General features: G+C 43.5%; 1 protein-coding gene across 1 annotated transcript in view; it reads left to right on the forward strand.

The window, feature by feature from the left end:
- Nucleotides 1-14,887, forward strand: part of HEXDC (hexosaminidase D) — a 22,246-nt gene continuing 7,359 nt past the window's right edge. Inside the window, exons 1-5 of the mRNA XM_008052118.1 lie at nt 1-65; nt 1,051-1,188; nt 6,717-6,826; nt 9,429-9,516; nt 14,007-14,171. Of these exons, the coding sequence (XP_008050309.1) occupies nt 1,105-1,188; nt 6,717-6,826; nt 9,429-9,516; nt 14,007-14,171 (447 nt within the window). The 5' untranslated portion in view covers nt 1-65; nt 1,051-1,104. The remainder of the gene's footprint in view (nt 66-1,050; nt 1,189-6,716; nt 6,827-9,428; nt 9,517-14,006; nt 14,172-14,887) is intronic.

The following is a 14,887-nucleotide window of genomic DNA, read 5'->3' on the forward strand; positions in this document are numbered from 1 at the left end:
CCGCGCCCCCGCGCGGTGCAGTCGGGCCAGGTCCCCCCAGGCCTGGTGGGACATCGGCGGCGCAGGTGAGGCTCGGCACCTACCCTGGCCGGTGACCAGGCGTCTCCGCGCTTGGCCGGCGCTGTGCCCCAAAGTGTTCACTTCAAAGCCGTACTCGGAAAATAGCTTTGGTTTGTACAATTTCTCAACCGATTAAGCTTTAAAAGCATCGCACCTTCTCAGAATGTTTTTCACAAGATTCATTCCTCCTGCAGCTAGTAACTTAAGTAACTGCCTTGAAAGTCTTGGCATTGAGATTATTGGTTAAAAACTGTATGTAATTTTGAAAATCAAAATGATGGGTTTCTGTGTGCATCCACTTTATTTCTGCAGCTGTCTAGATCCCTCAAGGCTAGGAACGTATGACTCTTTGCATAGGTTGAATTATTGAACTGAATGTATTAGCATACGAAGATCTTTCTTTCCTTTTTCCATCCAATCCTTTGTGCTCTTATAATAGAAAAAAATAAATTTTACTCTTTCACAGCTGCTTCATTATAATCCAGATACTTTAAAAATTTAGTATAAACTACAGTCAGCTCTGATACATTTGGGGCTCTTTCCTTTTTCAAACTATCACTTGCTTACTTTAAATCCTAGGCAATTTTCTCCAACCTAAAGCAAACTCTGCAGTCTCTTCCTCTCTACTACCAAGTCGACCTGAGCTCTAGAGATGCAAATTAACTTCGTTATTCAGAATTAAATTGAGGATAACTTTCCTACAGAAACATCATATTGTGGGGCTTGTTTTCACTGGCATATATATCTAGTTTAAGAAGATCTTTTATACATCATAACCATCCTATAAAGAAACCAGTGCCATTCTATTTTAGGGGCAATCCCAAATGTGGAGATAGTTTTCTTGATTCATTTTGAGGTTAGTAAAACAAGTTTCCTCCAAATTAATAAAGCAAAACTGGCCAATACAGAACTAAAACAGGAAGTGCAAGGGAAAGGACTGAAGGAGAAGTCTCTGTCCTGTTTATAACTCTGACTTACTTTCTCCACTAGGAAGAAGTGTCCAGGCGAGAGATTTTGCTATAGGAGTTCACAAAAAATATTGAAATGTCAGAGTCCACACCATTTAAGATGAGACTGGTTCATCTGGACCTTAAAGGAGCTCCACCAAAGATCTCATACCTCTCACAGGTAAGGACTTTCTTTTGCCTATAGAGAATTACTTTTTGCCTTGGGTTCAGTCTTTAACCTTGTAAGCAGTATTCCTCCTCTGGAACCTTTTCTCCCAGTATCAGAACGTTTTTTCCCCTTTACCTTCAGGGTTCCTGCCAGTTCATTGCAGATTCTTTCCCCCACATTTTGTCATCATTGTGGGACTCTGTCTCTCTGTAAAGAAACTTTGTTAGGGATTTTTGAGAACCTGTGGCCTTGGGCCTCCACTGTACCCTCTTTCAAGTCTCTTTCAAGAAATGGGTGCTTACAACACAACCACAAGATTCTAAGTGGGGCAAGATGGTGGCAGCAGCTTTGATTTTGAATTTCCCCCACAGCTCTGCACAAAAACAACCAGGTTAACAAGAGGGAAAAAAAGAACAACCAGGATAGCAAAAGGGGGAAAAAAAGAAAAAGAAAAGGCAAAAGAAACTCACAGCCTCTTTGTTGTGGGTTGAATTTCTTAACCGTGGGTACCTGTGAATGTGACCTTATTTGGAAATTAAGTCTTTGCAGATGTAATTAAGTTAAGATGAGGTTGTATTGAAATATAGTGAGCCCTAATCCAATGGCTGATGTACTTAAAGGAGAGGGGAATTTAGATACAAAGACATACACAGTGGGAAGACAGTGGAGTGGAGATGCATAGGAGGACAGCATGTGATGGTGAAGGCAGAGATTGGAATCATGCATTCCCAGCCAAGGATTGCTAGCAGTCACCAGAAGCAAGAAAGAAGCAAAGAAGAATTCTCCTCTAGAGCCTTCAGAGAAAGCATGGGCCTGCCAACACTTGAATTTTGGACTTCTGGCCTCCAGAACTATGAGAGAATAAATTCATGTGGTTCTAAGCCACAAGTTTATGGTCATTTCTTACAGCAACCGTAGAAAACTAATGCACTCTTTAATAAAACTAGCTGTCAGGGCATCCCTATGGATTCCAAAATACAGGTCTGTCGTCTGGGGCCAAACGACAGACAGAATAGCACCCATGTGGGGTTGGCAGCCAATCAGAAGGTGGTAGAGGAAAGAGAAGGGAATTCCAACAGTACCAAAACCAGAAGACCTAGAAAATAACCTTAAAAGTAAAGGTATCCCATAGCAAGAAACTGGGGAAAAACTTTACATGCTCTAGTTTGAGGGTGAATGCAGAGAGACTTGAAAGAGGGTACAGTGGAGGCCCAAGGCCACAGGTTCTCAAAAATCCCTAACAAAGCTTCTTTACAGAGAGACAGAGTCCAATAATGATGACAAAATGTGGGGGAAAGAATCTGCATTGAACTGGCAGGAACACTGAAGGTAAAGGGGAAAAAACGTTCTGATACTGGAGGAAAAGGTTCCAGAGGAGGCAGAAATAAAATACAGCAAAGGTAGCTACACAGAACCTGTAACTTCTAATACTTTATGGCAACAGTACAGGAAGGGCCCTGGGGTTAGCCAGTCTCCATCCCAAACACAAAAACCTGTTCTTAAAAATGAGCAACAGAAAAGGAATATTGTTAAATATCACACAAAGATATGTCAGAGAAAAGAAGTTAATGATGAGATTAGCACTGCAGCAGTGAAGGGGAACCAGAAACATAGTACCACAAAGGAGATGACATGGTACCAAAATATTTCAAAATGAGATAAAAGATTATTAAGAAAATGACAGCAGCTATGAAAGAATAGCATAAATCAGAAATAGAGTGACTCAGTTATCTAATGATAACTAGACAAAAGGAGGATGTGAAAAGATTGCCTAATGGAAGTCAGGAATGAATTATAAAGAAAATATACTTATTTTAATTAAGACTAAACTAGAAAAAGCACAAAAGTGAATAGGCACCATGGAAAGTATTGTATTTGTAAATAAATGATAGGCAAAATTCAAACATGAAGAAATGAAAAAGCATTGACAAATTGATAGATACAGAAAATAGGCAAAGAAGATCCCACTTACATGTAAATGGAGTCCCTACTCAGTTGTTTGCTGCTGCATGACAGATCACCCCAAACTTAGATAACTTGATAATAATTCATTCCCCTCATGTTCCTGTGGGTTGGTTGGGTGATTCTGCTTCCCTGACCTGGGATCCCTCATGTGATCATGATTACTAGAAACACCCGATGGTCCCAGGTGACTTTACATATCTGGCAGTTTGTCCTATTAGCAGGACACCTCAGTTCTCCTCCGTGTGTGTTCCCTAGGAGGCCAGGCCAGCTTTCTTTCAGTGTGGCAGTTTCAGAGCAGTGCTGCAAGACTTCTCAAGGCTCAGGCTCTGCAACCTACACAGTGTCCTTGCTGCCTCTTACCACTGGGAAAGCAAATCCCAAAGCCAGTCTAGATTCAAGGGTGGGAGAGCTGCAAAATCCTGTGGCCCTGGTTTTCCATTTTCAACAATCCCCAAGGAAGAGAACTAAAATGATGGTATAGAACAAATACTAAGAAACAAAAATCCGTTCTTGAGTCTACTTATTGAAAGTGCATAGACGGGCATGGTAGTGCGCGCCTATAATTCCAGCTCCTTGGAAGGCTGAGGTGGAAGGATCGCTGGAGCCCAGCAGGTTGAGGCTGCGGTGGCCGGGAGCGGCCACTGCACTCCAGTCTGGGTGACAGAGTGAGACTCCAACTCAAAAAAAAAAAAAGTGCATACCATATACCTGGAAACATTTATCTGGGATGATATACACCAAGATGTAAACTTAGACTGTAAGGAAAATAAAAACTTTAAAACTCTTGGGAATACAGAAAAAAAGCTTCAAGTCATATATAAGGGAAAGAAAATTGTATTGGCATCAGACATTTTGGTAGCAACATTTTATGACAAGACAGGAAATAACAGATTTAAGATACTCAAGGAGGTAGGCTGTAAGGATATTTTTTCCAGTCAAATCAACCCTCTAATGTAAAAGCCACAGACCAATTGTTACAAACATTCAAGAATTGAATGAATTCACTAAATTCTTCCTTAAAAATTCTAGCCAGTAGACACAGAAAGGATGATAGTTTGAAAGTCAGCACCTGCAACTCCTAGTGAAATACTAATGAGGCAGTAATGATAGGAGGTTGTGGAAGCCTTTGGGAAGAAGGACCATGGAATGGTTTTGGCTACTGCCACCTGAACCCACTGATAAAGCCAACAAGAATGCAGTGGGACAGCCAGACTTGTGTCTAGATAGCCAACTATGAAGTATTCTTGCCAAAAGAACAAAACTTTAATCTAATCACGCCTTCCTATCTACTAGCATGCAGGAAAATGGGCAGACATGCTAGTGGACATCTTGAGAATGCAATCAGTTAGATCCATAATTTTGAGTTTTTTGGTTTTGGTTTTGGTTGTTTTTTTTTTAAGATGTGGGGTACAATTCAGGGTTAGGTATACAAATGTTCATTATGCAGGTACCCTTGTTGATGAGGTGCGCCCCTCCCTCCCCTAGGAGGGGAGTACAGTAGCACGATCATTGCTCACCAGCACTTTGGGAGGCTGAGGTGAGAGGATTGCGGGTTCGAAACTAGCCTGGGCAACATGGCAAGACCTTGTCTCTATAATAAATAAAAAAAATTAGCTGGGTGTGGTGGCACATGCCTGTAGTTGAATGAGGCCAGGAGTTCGAGACCAGCCTGGGCAACATAGCGAGACTTAGTCCCTACAAAAAAAAAAAAAAAATGCCTGGCATGGTGGTATGCACCTGTAGTCCAAGCTACTCAGGAGGCTGAAGTGGAAAGATCGCCTGAGCCCAAGAAGTCAAGGCTGTGGTGAGCAATGATCATGCTACTATACTCCAACCTTGGAGATGGGGTGAAATTCTGACTCACAAATTTTAAAAACTTTTAAAAAGCAGAGGGAGCTGGCCATGGTGGCTCACACCTGTAATCCCAGCACTTTGGGAGGGTGAGGTGAAAGGATTGTGGGTTTCGAGACCAGCCTGGGCAACATGGTGAGACCTTGTCTCTACAATAAATAAAAAAATAAGCTGGGTGTGGTGGCACATGCCTGTATTTGAATGATATCAAGGAACTATTACTAATTTGATTAGTAGGATAATGGAATTATAGTTTGTTTGGGTTTTTTTTAAGTCTTTATCTCCTAGTATATTGAAGCATTTACAGGTGGGAAGATACATTGTCTGGGATTTGTTTTAAAGTACTCCAGCAAAAAAAAAAAACATAGAAATTAGGCAAAACAAAATAGGCAAAATGTTGACAATTATTGAATCTCAATGATGGGTGCACAGGGGTTCACTGTGTGATTTCTCCACGTAGGTGTATGTTTGTACGTTTCATAGTAAAAACCTCTGCCCCATTTCAGTGCCGGATGTGGGAAATCACGTGTGTCTGTGAGTCTCTCCAAGCCTGTGGGTTAGCAGCTTCTCACATGCTTACACACAAAGGATCCTTACCACCCACAATGACAGGCTGCCACGTAGGCTGCACAGAGGTCACATGGCCATGGGAGGCTAAAAGGGAAACCAGAAGCAAAAACACTAAGGAAAATAGGAAAATGCTGTTGTCTCTTTTATCCAGATGTGCCCTACTCAGGTTAAATAACTTCTTTTCATAGTCAGTCTGCCTAGTCAGTCTGCCTTTTATTGGTTTGCAGAATGCAAATGATTACCCATTTATGAATTATTTAGAGCTAATTTTTAGTCCTAGACTGACTTCTTTCCATTTAGCATGCATCAGAACTTTCCTGTTTTGGAGGGAAAGAAAAGTTTGACAGTAATATTAACAAAAGGATGTTACAAATCATTGAAAACATGTCCATATCTGCAATTGGGGACTATTTTGAATATCCACATAGTCCTCTGAGTTAGTGCCAACATTGAGCTATTTTTTTTTAGCCCCCTGAAACCAAACAAACCATAATGCCATTATCCTAGTTTGATGCCAAACTAGAAGATAATCTCAGTTGTTCTGTTTCGTAGACATGAACTGGTCCTAAAAATCCTTGAGAATAGGGAACTTTCTATCCTTTGAAATAAAGGTGGAGAAGGAAGTGGGAGGAGTGTGAGGAGAAGGGACCCTGTGAGCACAGTGCAGGTACAGAGGAGTTCCATTGCCTCTCCAGCCCCCATCTCTCCCTACCCTCCCCTGGCACTGGCCCCTAACTCTCTGAGCCCTGCTGCCCACCCCCCAACTCCTCCTGCCCTCCTGCCTTAGAAGTGTGTCTAGCTTGGCTTCTCCATGGCTCCTCTGTGCTGTATTCTGTCTGTGTAAGGAACTGCTCTGAAGAACTCTCTTGACCTGAGCTGTCACTCCCCAGCTAAGCCCCTAGAGATGACCTATATTGTAGCAGCTGTTTTAGAACATAGACTGTTCCTGTGCGGAATAGTCATGTCACTAGGAGAGCGTTTGATTTGGCATGATATACAGTAAACCTTCCAGGTTTAAAGTTCTCGGGAAAAATATGAATATTAACTCCCATTCATCTCCGCAGGCTAAAAAGGACAGTGTCTCCACAGTGTATACATGACACTTTGTATTCAGATGATCACTTCTTCATAACTCCCCCCTGTCTTCCCCCCAGATTTTTCCTCTGTTCCGTGCTCTAGGTGCAAACGGCCTCCTCATTGAGTATGAAGACATGTTTCCTTATGATGGCCCTCTGCGGCTGCTGCGGGCCAGGCATGCTTACAGGTAACACCTGCTGCCTCGGAGAAGTGGGGCTCTGCAGGCAGGAGGTGGCAACCTAGAGATGTGGGGGGACAGTCAGGAGTTTAACATGGTGGGTACGCTCCTTTTCTGTCTTTTTATATACATCTTTATGAAAATTAACTATAATCATAAATACTATAAGAAAGGGATTGACAGTAGTGGGAAATTGCCAGGGGAGGGGGGTTGGGATTGGCAGTTGAGAGAAACTGCCAAGGGAGAGAGGGGCACACCTCATCAACAAGGGTACCTGCACAATGAACATTTGTATACCTAACCTTGAATTGTACCCCACATGTTTAAAATAAAGAAAAATTAAAGTTAATTATAAAACGAAAACATGTTCATTGAAGAGAATTTGGAAACATTTAAAAGAGAAAGGGGGCCGGGTATAGTAAGTAGCCCATGCCTGTAATCCCAGAGCTTTGGGAGGCTGAAATGGGAGGATTGCTTGAGGCCAGGAATTTGAGACCAGCTTGGGCAACATAGTGAGACCCCATCTCTACCAAAAAAAAATTGTTTTTTAAATTAGCCAGGTATAGTGGCCTGCCTCTTAGTCCTAGCTACTCAGAAGGCTGAGGTGGAGAGGATCACTTGAGCCCAGGAGTTGGAGGCTGCAGTGAAGTATGATCGTGCCACTGTACTCCAGCCTGGGCAATAGATCGAAACCCTATCTCATAAAATGAAATGAAATGCACCAGCTGTGACCCCCAAAGGAAAAGTTGATTCAAGTCTTAGTCTTGCAGGCATTTCCTCTGTGGATATGAAGTGCTCAAGAATGAAGACAGGCTTCCATGCAGGGAGGGAACCATATGGAGAAGGGGTTGATCTTTAAGGCCACATTTGGGGTTTCGAGTTGGAGAAGTGAAGATTAAAGGGAAGAAGACAAAATCAGTAAAACCAGATGTGGTGGAGATGAGGGGCACCTGCCCAGCTTTCAAATTATAGGTCTCTGTATGAGTCAATAATGAATAGCCCAAAAGAAAAACAGGCAAAGGGCATTAACTGGCAGATCCCAAAGGAAGATATAAAAATGAACAATAAGCATGTAAGAAAATGTTTAAACCTCACAGGAATCAAAGAAATTAAAGTAATACAATGCCATTCTTGCTAACAAATTGGTGAGGCTTTTAAAAAATGTAGTCCTCTGTGTTCTTGAGGATAAGAAAAATCAGACTGCCTGCTGGATATAAAGTGGCCACTGTTGTAGAAGATGTTTGACTCCATGTGTCAACAATCCAAAATGTGTGTACTCCATGCACCCCACAGGTGGTTAGACCAGAAAACAGGAAAGGCACACCAGGGCAATAGCCTGTGATTAGATTGTTAGAGGTTTGCATTTTCTTCATACACTTCTATTTTTCTTCCTACAATGAATATGTTTCTTTGTTTCTTTTTTTTTTTTTGAGTTGGAGTCTCATTCCATCACCCAGAGTAGAGTGCAGTGGCATACTCACAGCCACCCTAGCGTCGACCTGCTGGGCTCAGGCAATCCTTTTGCCTCAGCCTTCCAAGTAGCCAGAATTACAGGCATACGCTACCATGTAGCCTGGCTAATTTTTTGGTTTATTGTAGAGATGAGGTCTCGCCAAGTTGCCCAGGCTGATCTCAAACCCGTGGGCTCAGACAATCCTCTTATCTCAGCCTCCCAAAGTGCTAGAATTACAGGCTTGAGCCACCACATGCAATTTGTTTCTTTATTTTTGTTTTGAGTCAGTCTTACTTTGTTGCCCAGGATGAAGTGCAGTGGTACAGTCAGATCATGGCTCACTGCAGCCTTGAACTCCTGGACTTGAATGATCCTTCCACCTCAGCCTCCTAAGTAGCCAAGACTACAAGCATGCGTCACCATGCTGGGCTAAATTTTTTTTTTTTTTTTTTTGTAGAGATAAGATCAAACTCCTGGGTTCAGGCAATCCTCCCACCTTAGCCTCCTAAAGTGCTAGATTATAGGCATGAGCCACCGCACCTGACCCCTCTTTGTCTTTTGAAGGGAAAAAAGTACCAAGGTTCCTTGAAACTTAAAACAGGTATATTTAAAGACAATTTTATATAATTAGTAAATTTATAGAACTGATTAACCTAAGAAATGGTTCAAACACATACAAAAAGTAGAAATGACACCTCATGATGGCTTGTGAAAAATGAAGACATTGAGCAGTCAGCCCTTCCCAGGATGTGACCCTCCTGGAGTGGAACATCAGCCTCCGGGACCTGTTCATAGGTCGAGGGCTAAACAAAACCAGGTGCCAGATGGTCTGCCCTTGGGCCAGCATGCTCTGGAGTGTGAGTCCCTGTGTAGCTCAGTTTCCTGTAAAATGCAGAGAACTTCATCCTCTGTAGAGTTTGTTTAAGAATAGCAGAGGAAAAGCACTCAGTTACTTGAGGATGTGATAGAGCATCATTTTCCCAAATTCTAGAGCATGTGTCTTCCTGGAAACTAGAACACCTGTTGAACTTTGCAGAGTTAGTGGTCTCACCACTTTCTAGGAGAGCCCTCTGGTGCCTGATGGGCAAGGGTTGGGGAATGTGGAACAGCTTTCTGACCACAATGGTGTAACCCTCTGCATGATACTTGTCTCTCTAGCCCCTCTGAAATCAAAGAGATACTGCATCTGGCCAGACTGAACGAGCTGGAGGTGATTCCCTTAGTGCAGACATTTGGACACATGGAGGTGAGTGGCAGGATTGGAAGATACCTGGTGCCAGGTATGGGGTATCAGATGCAGGCAAAGCGAGGCCTGAAGGGGTGCAGGCAGCCACAGCTTAGAGAGAGGCCTTTGCTCTCAGAGGCCCCTGCCCTTCTGATGGCTAGAATACACATGACTGGGGAATGACAGGGGAATGGAGGAAAAGGACCAGAAAGGGGGACCCTGGGTGTCTGCTGGGCTTTCCTTTTTTATTTGTATTCATCAACATATTGTGTAAAGTAAAATATAAGGCATGGTGGCTCATGCCTGTAATTCCAGCACTTTGGGAGGTTGAAGCAGGAAGATTACTTGAGCCCAGGAGTTTGAGGCAACATAGCAAGACCTCATCTCCACAAAAATAAATTTAAAAAATTAAAAAAATTAGCTGGGCATGGTGGCGTGCTCCTGTAGTCCCAGCTATCCGGGAGGTTGAGGCAGAAGGATCACCTGAGCCTGGGAGGTCAAGATTGTAGTGAGCTGTGATCATGCTGCTGCACTTCAACCTGGACAACAGAGTGGGGCTGCAACTCAAGGGGAAAAAAAGGAAAGAAAAGAGGCTTTATTTCCTATTTGTATCTTTTTCTCACTTTAATTTTGAAAATACTTTCCTAAACCCCTATATGATCTTCAAAAATATTTTTCATATCTGCATCAAAAAATGGGAATAAATTAAACACAACATTAATTTACTGGCTCTTAGGTTTTGTTTGTTCCTGTAACAGATTCACTGATGAGATTTATCAACAATTCTTCCATTCTTGTTTTTATTTATATAAAGAAGGCCATTTCACTTAGAAGCAAGTGGGCATGTCTTCTGGGGCTCTCTCATGACTCTGGATTCTCTGAAGTTGGTGCTTCCTGCTTACTACCACTGCACCACAAAACATCTCCTGAGGCCACTGATGTCCTTTGTGTCACTGAATCAAGGGACAGGTCTTAGCCCTCTCCCACTTGACTCCTCCATAGCTTCTGGCATCACAAGCAACTCCCTCCGCCTGAACCCCACACTCTCTTGATTTCCCCCAGCCTCTGGTTGCACCTCCTCGGTATCCATCCACGGTTGTTTCCCTGTAGGTGCTGTGGCTTGGCAGTCCCCAGGGCTCCTCTGGGCTCCTCTTTCCTCTTCCTACTCTTTCTCTAGACAATACCATTTCCTCTTCCTGTCTGCACCTCAGTGACTCCAGACCTGGGTTCCAGACCACCTGCACGGTGTCTCCATCAAGGGGTATCTTCCAGCCTCAGGTGTGCAAACCAGAAACAGACCAGCCACACCCACCGACTGTGTTTCCAGCCCACATTAGGTCCTGCTGCTCCTGCTCCTCCTCCATTCTGATGGCCCCACCCTTGTCTAAACTCACTATGAAGCCCATCTGACATGTCTTCTGGGTCCACTCTGACTCCTCTAGTCCTCTCCACTGCAGCAAGTCAAAGCGCCACTCTGACTCCTTTATTCCCCACCCTCCTTGTAGGGCTCTACTCTCAGGACATAAGAAATCACCACAAACCAGGTGGCTTAAAACAACAGAAATGCGTCTCTCATCTCTGGAGGCTTGACATCCAAAATGAAGGTGTTGTCAGGATTGGCTTCTAATGGACAAAGACCTCTACATTTATTTCTTTGCCACTAGCATATCCTCTTTGGTGAAATAACTGTTCAAGTGTTTTTGCCTATTTTTTTTTTTTGGCGTGACTGTTAAGTTTTTAAAGTTCTTTATATATTCTGAATATAAGTCCTCTGTTACATATGTGATTTGCAAATATTTTGTCCCAGTGCATAACTTGAATGCGTTTGATGTCATTTCTAAGAAATCTTTGCCAGTCACCAGATCATGAAGATTTTTCCTGTGTTTTCTTCTAAAGTTTTACTCTTGCACATTTTTCATTTAAATCTGTGGTTCATTTTGAGTTAATTCTTCTACAAGGTGTGAAGCTTAGGTTGAGGTTCACTTTTTTTTGCATATAGTATGTAACCTCTTGAGATGACTAGCTGTTTCAAACCATTTGAAAAGACTATCCTTTCCTCTTGGAATGGCCTTTGCACCTTTGTCAAAAATCCATTGACCATATTTGTGAGGGTCTGTTTCTAGACTGTTCTGTTCCATCGATCTGTGGTCTTCCCTCTGCTAAGATCACATTATCTTGAATATTATAGATTTCCTATAAGTCTTAAAATTAGGTAGTATGATTCTTCCAACTTTATCCTTTTTTTCAAAATTACTTGGCCTATTCATCCGTATTTTAGATTTGGTGTGTCTGTATATGGACAAAAACCTTGCTGAGATTTTGATTGAAGTAGCATTAAATATGTAAATCAAGCAGGGCATGGTGGTTCATGCCTGTAAACCCAGCACTTTGGGAGGCAGAGGTGAAAGCATTGCTTGAATCCAGGGGTTTGAGACCAGCTTGGGCAACTTGGTGAAACCTTTCTCTACAGTATATCAAAAAATTAGCCAGGCGTGGTGGCACGTGCCTGTGATTCCAGCTACTTGGAAGACTGAGGAGGAAAGATTACTTGAGCCCAGAAGGTTGAGGCTGTGGTGGCCGTGAGTGTACCACTGCACTTCAGCTTGGGCGACAGAGTAAGACTCTGACTCAGGGAAAAAAAAATGTAAATCAATTAGGGAGAAAATTACCTCTTACCTATATTTCCATTCCACAAATATAGTATGTCAGTCATTAATTTTGGTCTTATTGCCCAGAATGTGTTGTTTGTGTTCTTGATGCTTTCAGGATCTTCTATTGTATTTGCTGTTTAGCAGTTTGGTTATGATGTGTCTAGCTGTGGATTTCTTATCCTACTTGGGTTTGTTGAGCATAAAGCTGTAGATTACTGATTTTTACCTCTTCTGTGACATTTTTGGCCATTTCTTCAGGGGTTTTCTCTGTGTTGACCATTTCTTCAGGGTTTCTCTGTGTTGACCATTTCTTCAGGGGTTTTCTCTGTCCCCTTCTTTCTTTCCTTCTAGGTCTCCTGTTGCATGTATTTGGTGTACTTGATGTCCCATAGGTCTCTGAGGCTTTGTTCATTTTTCTTCCATCTTTTTTCTGGATCATTTGGATCATTTTTGTTGTTCTATTGTCACTATCAGATTCTTCTGACATTTCAAATTTGCTGTTGAACCCATCAAATGGAGCTTTCATTTCCATTATTGTAATTACTTTCCTATAATTTTTAGAACATATTTATTGTAATTTCTTTGAAACATTTGTATGACAAATTCTACATGTGGGCCTACTCAGAATCAGGATCTATTGACCAAGTTTTTCCTGAGTGGGTTCCACTTTCTAGTTTATTTGCACATTTCATAATTTTTAATTGAGAACTGGACATTTCAAATAATACATGTCATCAAATCTAATTTTTATTTTCTTCTCCACCAGGCAGTGGTGGTAGTAGTTATTTTTTGTTTTCTAACAAGTTGTCTGTACTTAATCTGTAGGACTTGTCTCTCTAGCTGTGTGTGGCCACTGCTGAGCTTTTTTATTCTTATTTTTATATTTTAGCTTGACTTCCTGCTGGTGGTCATACCTCTGTCTTCATAGCTGGTGGTCAGCCAAAGGTTTGAGCAGACCCCACAGGCTTCTACCCCTTGCCACAGGGCTGGGGGGTGGTGGGCAACCCCAGGTTCAGCCAGTTCTCATCCAGCTCTCAGGTGCCCCCACATTTGTGTGGCCTCCCATCAGCCAGGTGTACAGGCACCCTCTTGCTCTCTTTTTCCAGGGTCACCCATTAAATCTCCAGCCAGTTGCACCTTGCCCCAGCAGGCGCCACACCAACTGGCTAGAAGAGGATGAGGCATTTTCTCCACTTGTTTCCTACATTTGAAACTTTTACTGACAATGCCCCTGATAGGGTGGGTTTTTAACTCAGCCCAAGTCAAGTCTGTCCCTCTGGCAGCAAAGCTGTGGTTTATGGGGGAAGTGGACAACAAGCAACCCTAGGCCAGAAGGCCGCAAAGTCTCTATTCTTACGCAAAGTTACAGCAGTCTTTAATGAAGAAACGTTTCTCAGTTTGTTGTTCGCCTTTGGTTGATGTTCAGAGTTCTGAATGGCTGTCTGCACAGATTGTTCCATTTTTTGCACTGTTTTAGGGGGAGAAGAGTTGTCAACCTTTTCATGCCACAGAGCCCAGGAGCTCTGAGAGCAGCCTGTCATTCTGGGTGTGGGTAGAGTCTGGCTTTGCACAGCTCCATCTCTTACCCACTGGAATGAGAAGGGCCCACGAGTAACCAACTGGATGGCTCAGACCCAACTGGAGACAGGTTCCAAAGGTGCTGCTCCTTTGGGGTCCTGGATCTTGGCTTGGCTGGAGCCTTTCTGGGGAGTCAGGGATAAGCAGCTCAGGCCTCTCGGCCTATCTGGGCTGACTGAGAGCAGAGATAGGTATTTGAACAGAGAAGTCCCAGGTGTGCGGAGGAGCCTGGCACCTGCTTCTTCCTGCCCAGCGTCACCAGCTCATGGTGTTTCTCCACAGTTTGTGCTGAAGCACGCTGCATTCGCCCATCTCCGGGAGGTGGCAGCCTTCCCCAACACACTGAACCCCCATGAGGCAGAGTCCCTGGCACTGGTGGGCGCCATGATTGACCAGATCCTAGAGCAGCACCCAGGCACCCAGCGGCTCCATGTCGGGTGTGATGAGGTGGGTACCTCCATCCCCACTTGCACAGCAGTTCCCTCTCTTGACTTCCAGGTCACCTTCACCTATGTCATGGTTTCTCCTTTTAAATAGAAAATAAGACCCAGCGCAGTAACTCATGCATGTAATCCCAGGAGTTTTAGGTGGGAGGGTCCCTTGAGGCCAGGAGTTAGAGACCAGCCTGGGCAACATATCAAAAAAATTAGCCTGGCACAGTGGCACACACCTGTAGTCTGTACTACTCAGGAGGCTGAGGTGGAAGGATTGCCTGAGCCCAGGAGGTCAAGGCTGTGGTAAGCCATGATTGTGCCACTGCACTTCAACCTGAAAAACAGAGTGAGACATTGACTTAAAAAAAAACCAAAAACAAAAGAAAGAAAATAAAAATAGTCCAAGTAACAAAGAACAAAATAGGGCTTGCCAAGGAGAGAGTCCCCATTAGGGAGCCTGTTCTAGCACCTTCTCCCGGAGGATGCATGACCTGGCCTGGGGCAAACCTGGAGGTCCGATTGAGGCACCTCAAGGTCAGACAAGAACACCCTGATGACAGAGCAGAAGTGGCCGTGATGCATCCCCAGCAGAGGCAGAGCTCACCCAGTGATGGGCAGGTACATGCCCTTGGAACTGGGTTGCCTGAATCTGAGTGTGTTACCTTGTTCCAGCTGTCGCGATGCATTTCATTGGTGCAAGCAAGGAAGTACTACTTTTGGATACTCAAG

This window comes from Carlito syrichta, unplaced genomic scaffold (assembly GCF_000164805.1).
Source record: "Carlito syrichta isolate Samal-C Ts95f unplaced genomic scaffold, Tarsius_syrichta-2.0.1 Scaffold257243, whole genome shotgun sequence".
Taxonomy (NCBI): domain Eukaryota; kingdom Metazoa; phylum Chordata; class Mammalia; order Primates; family Tarsiidae; genus Carlito; species Carlito syrichta.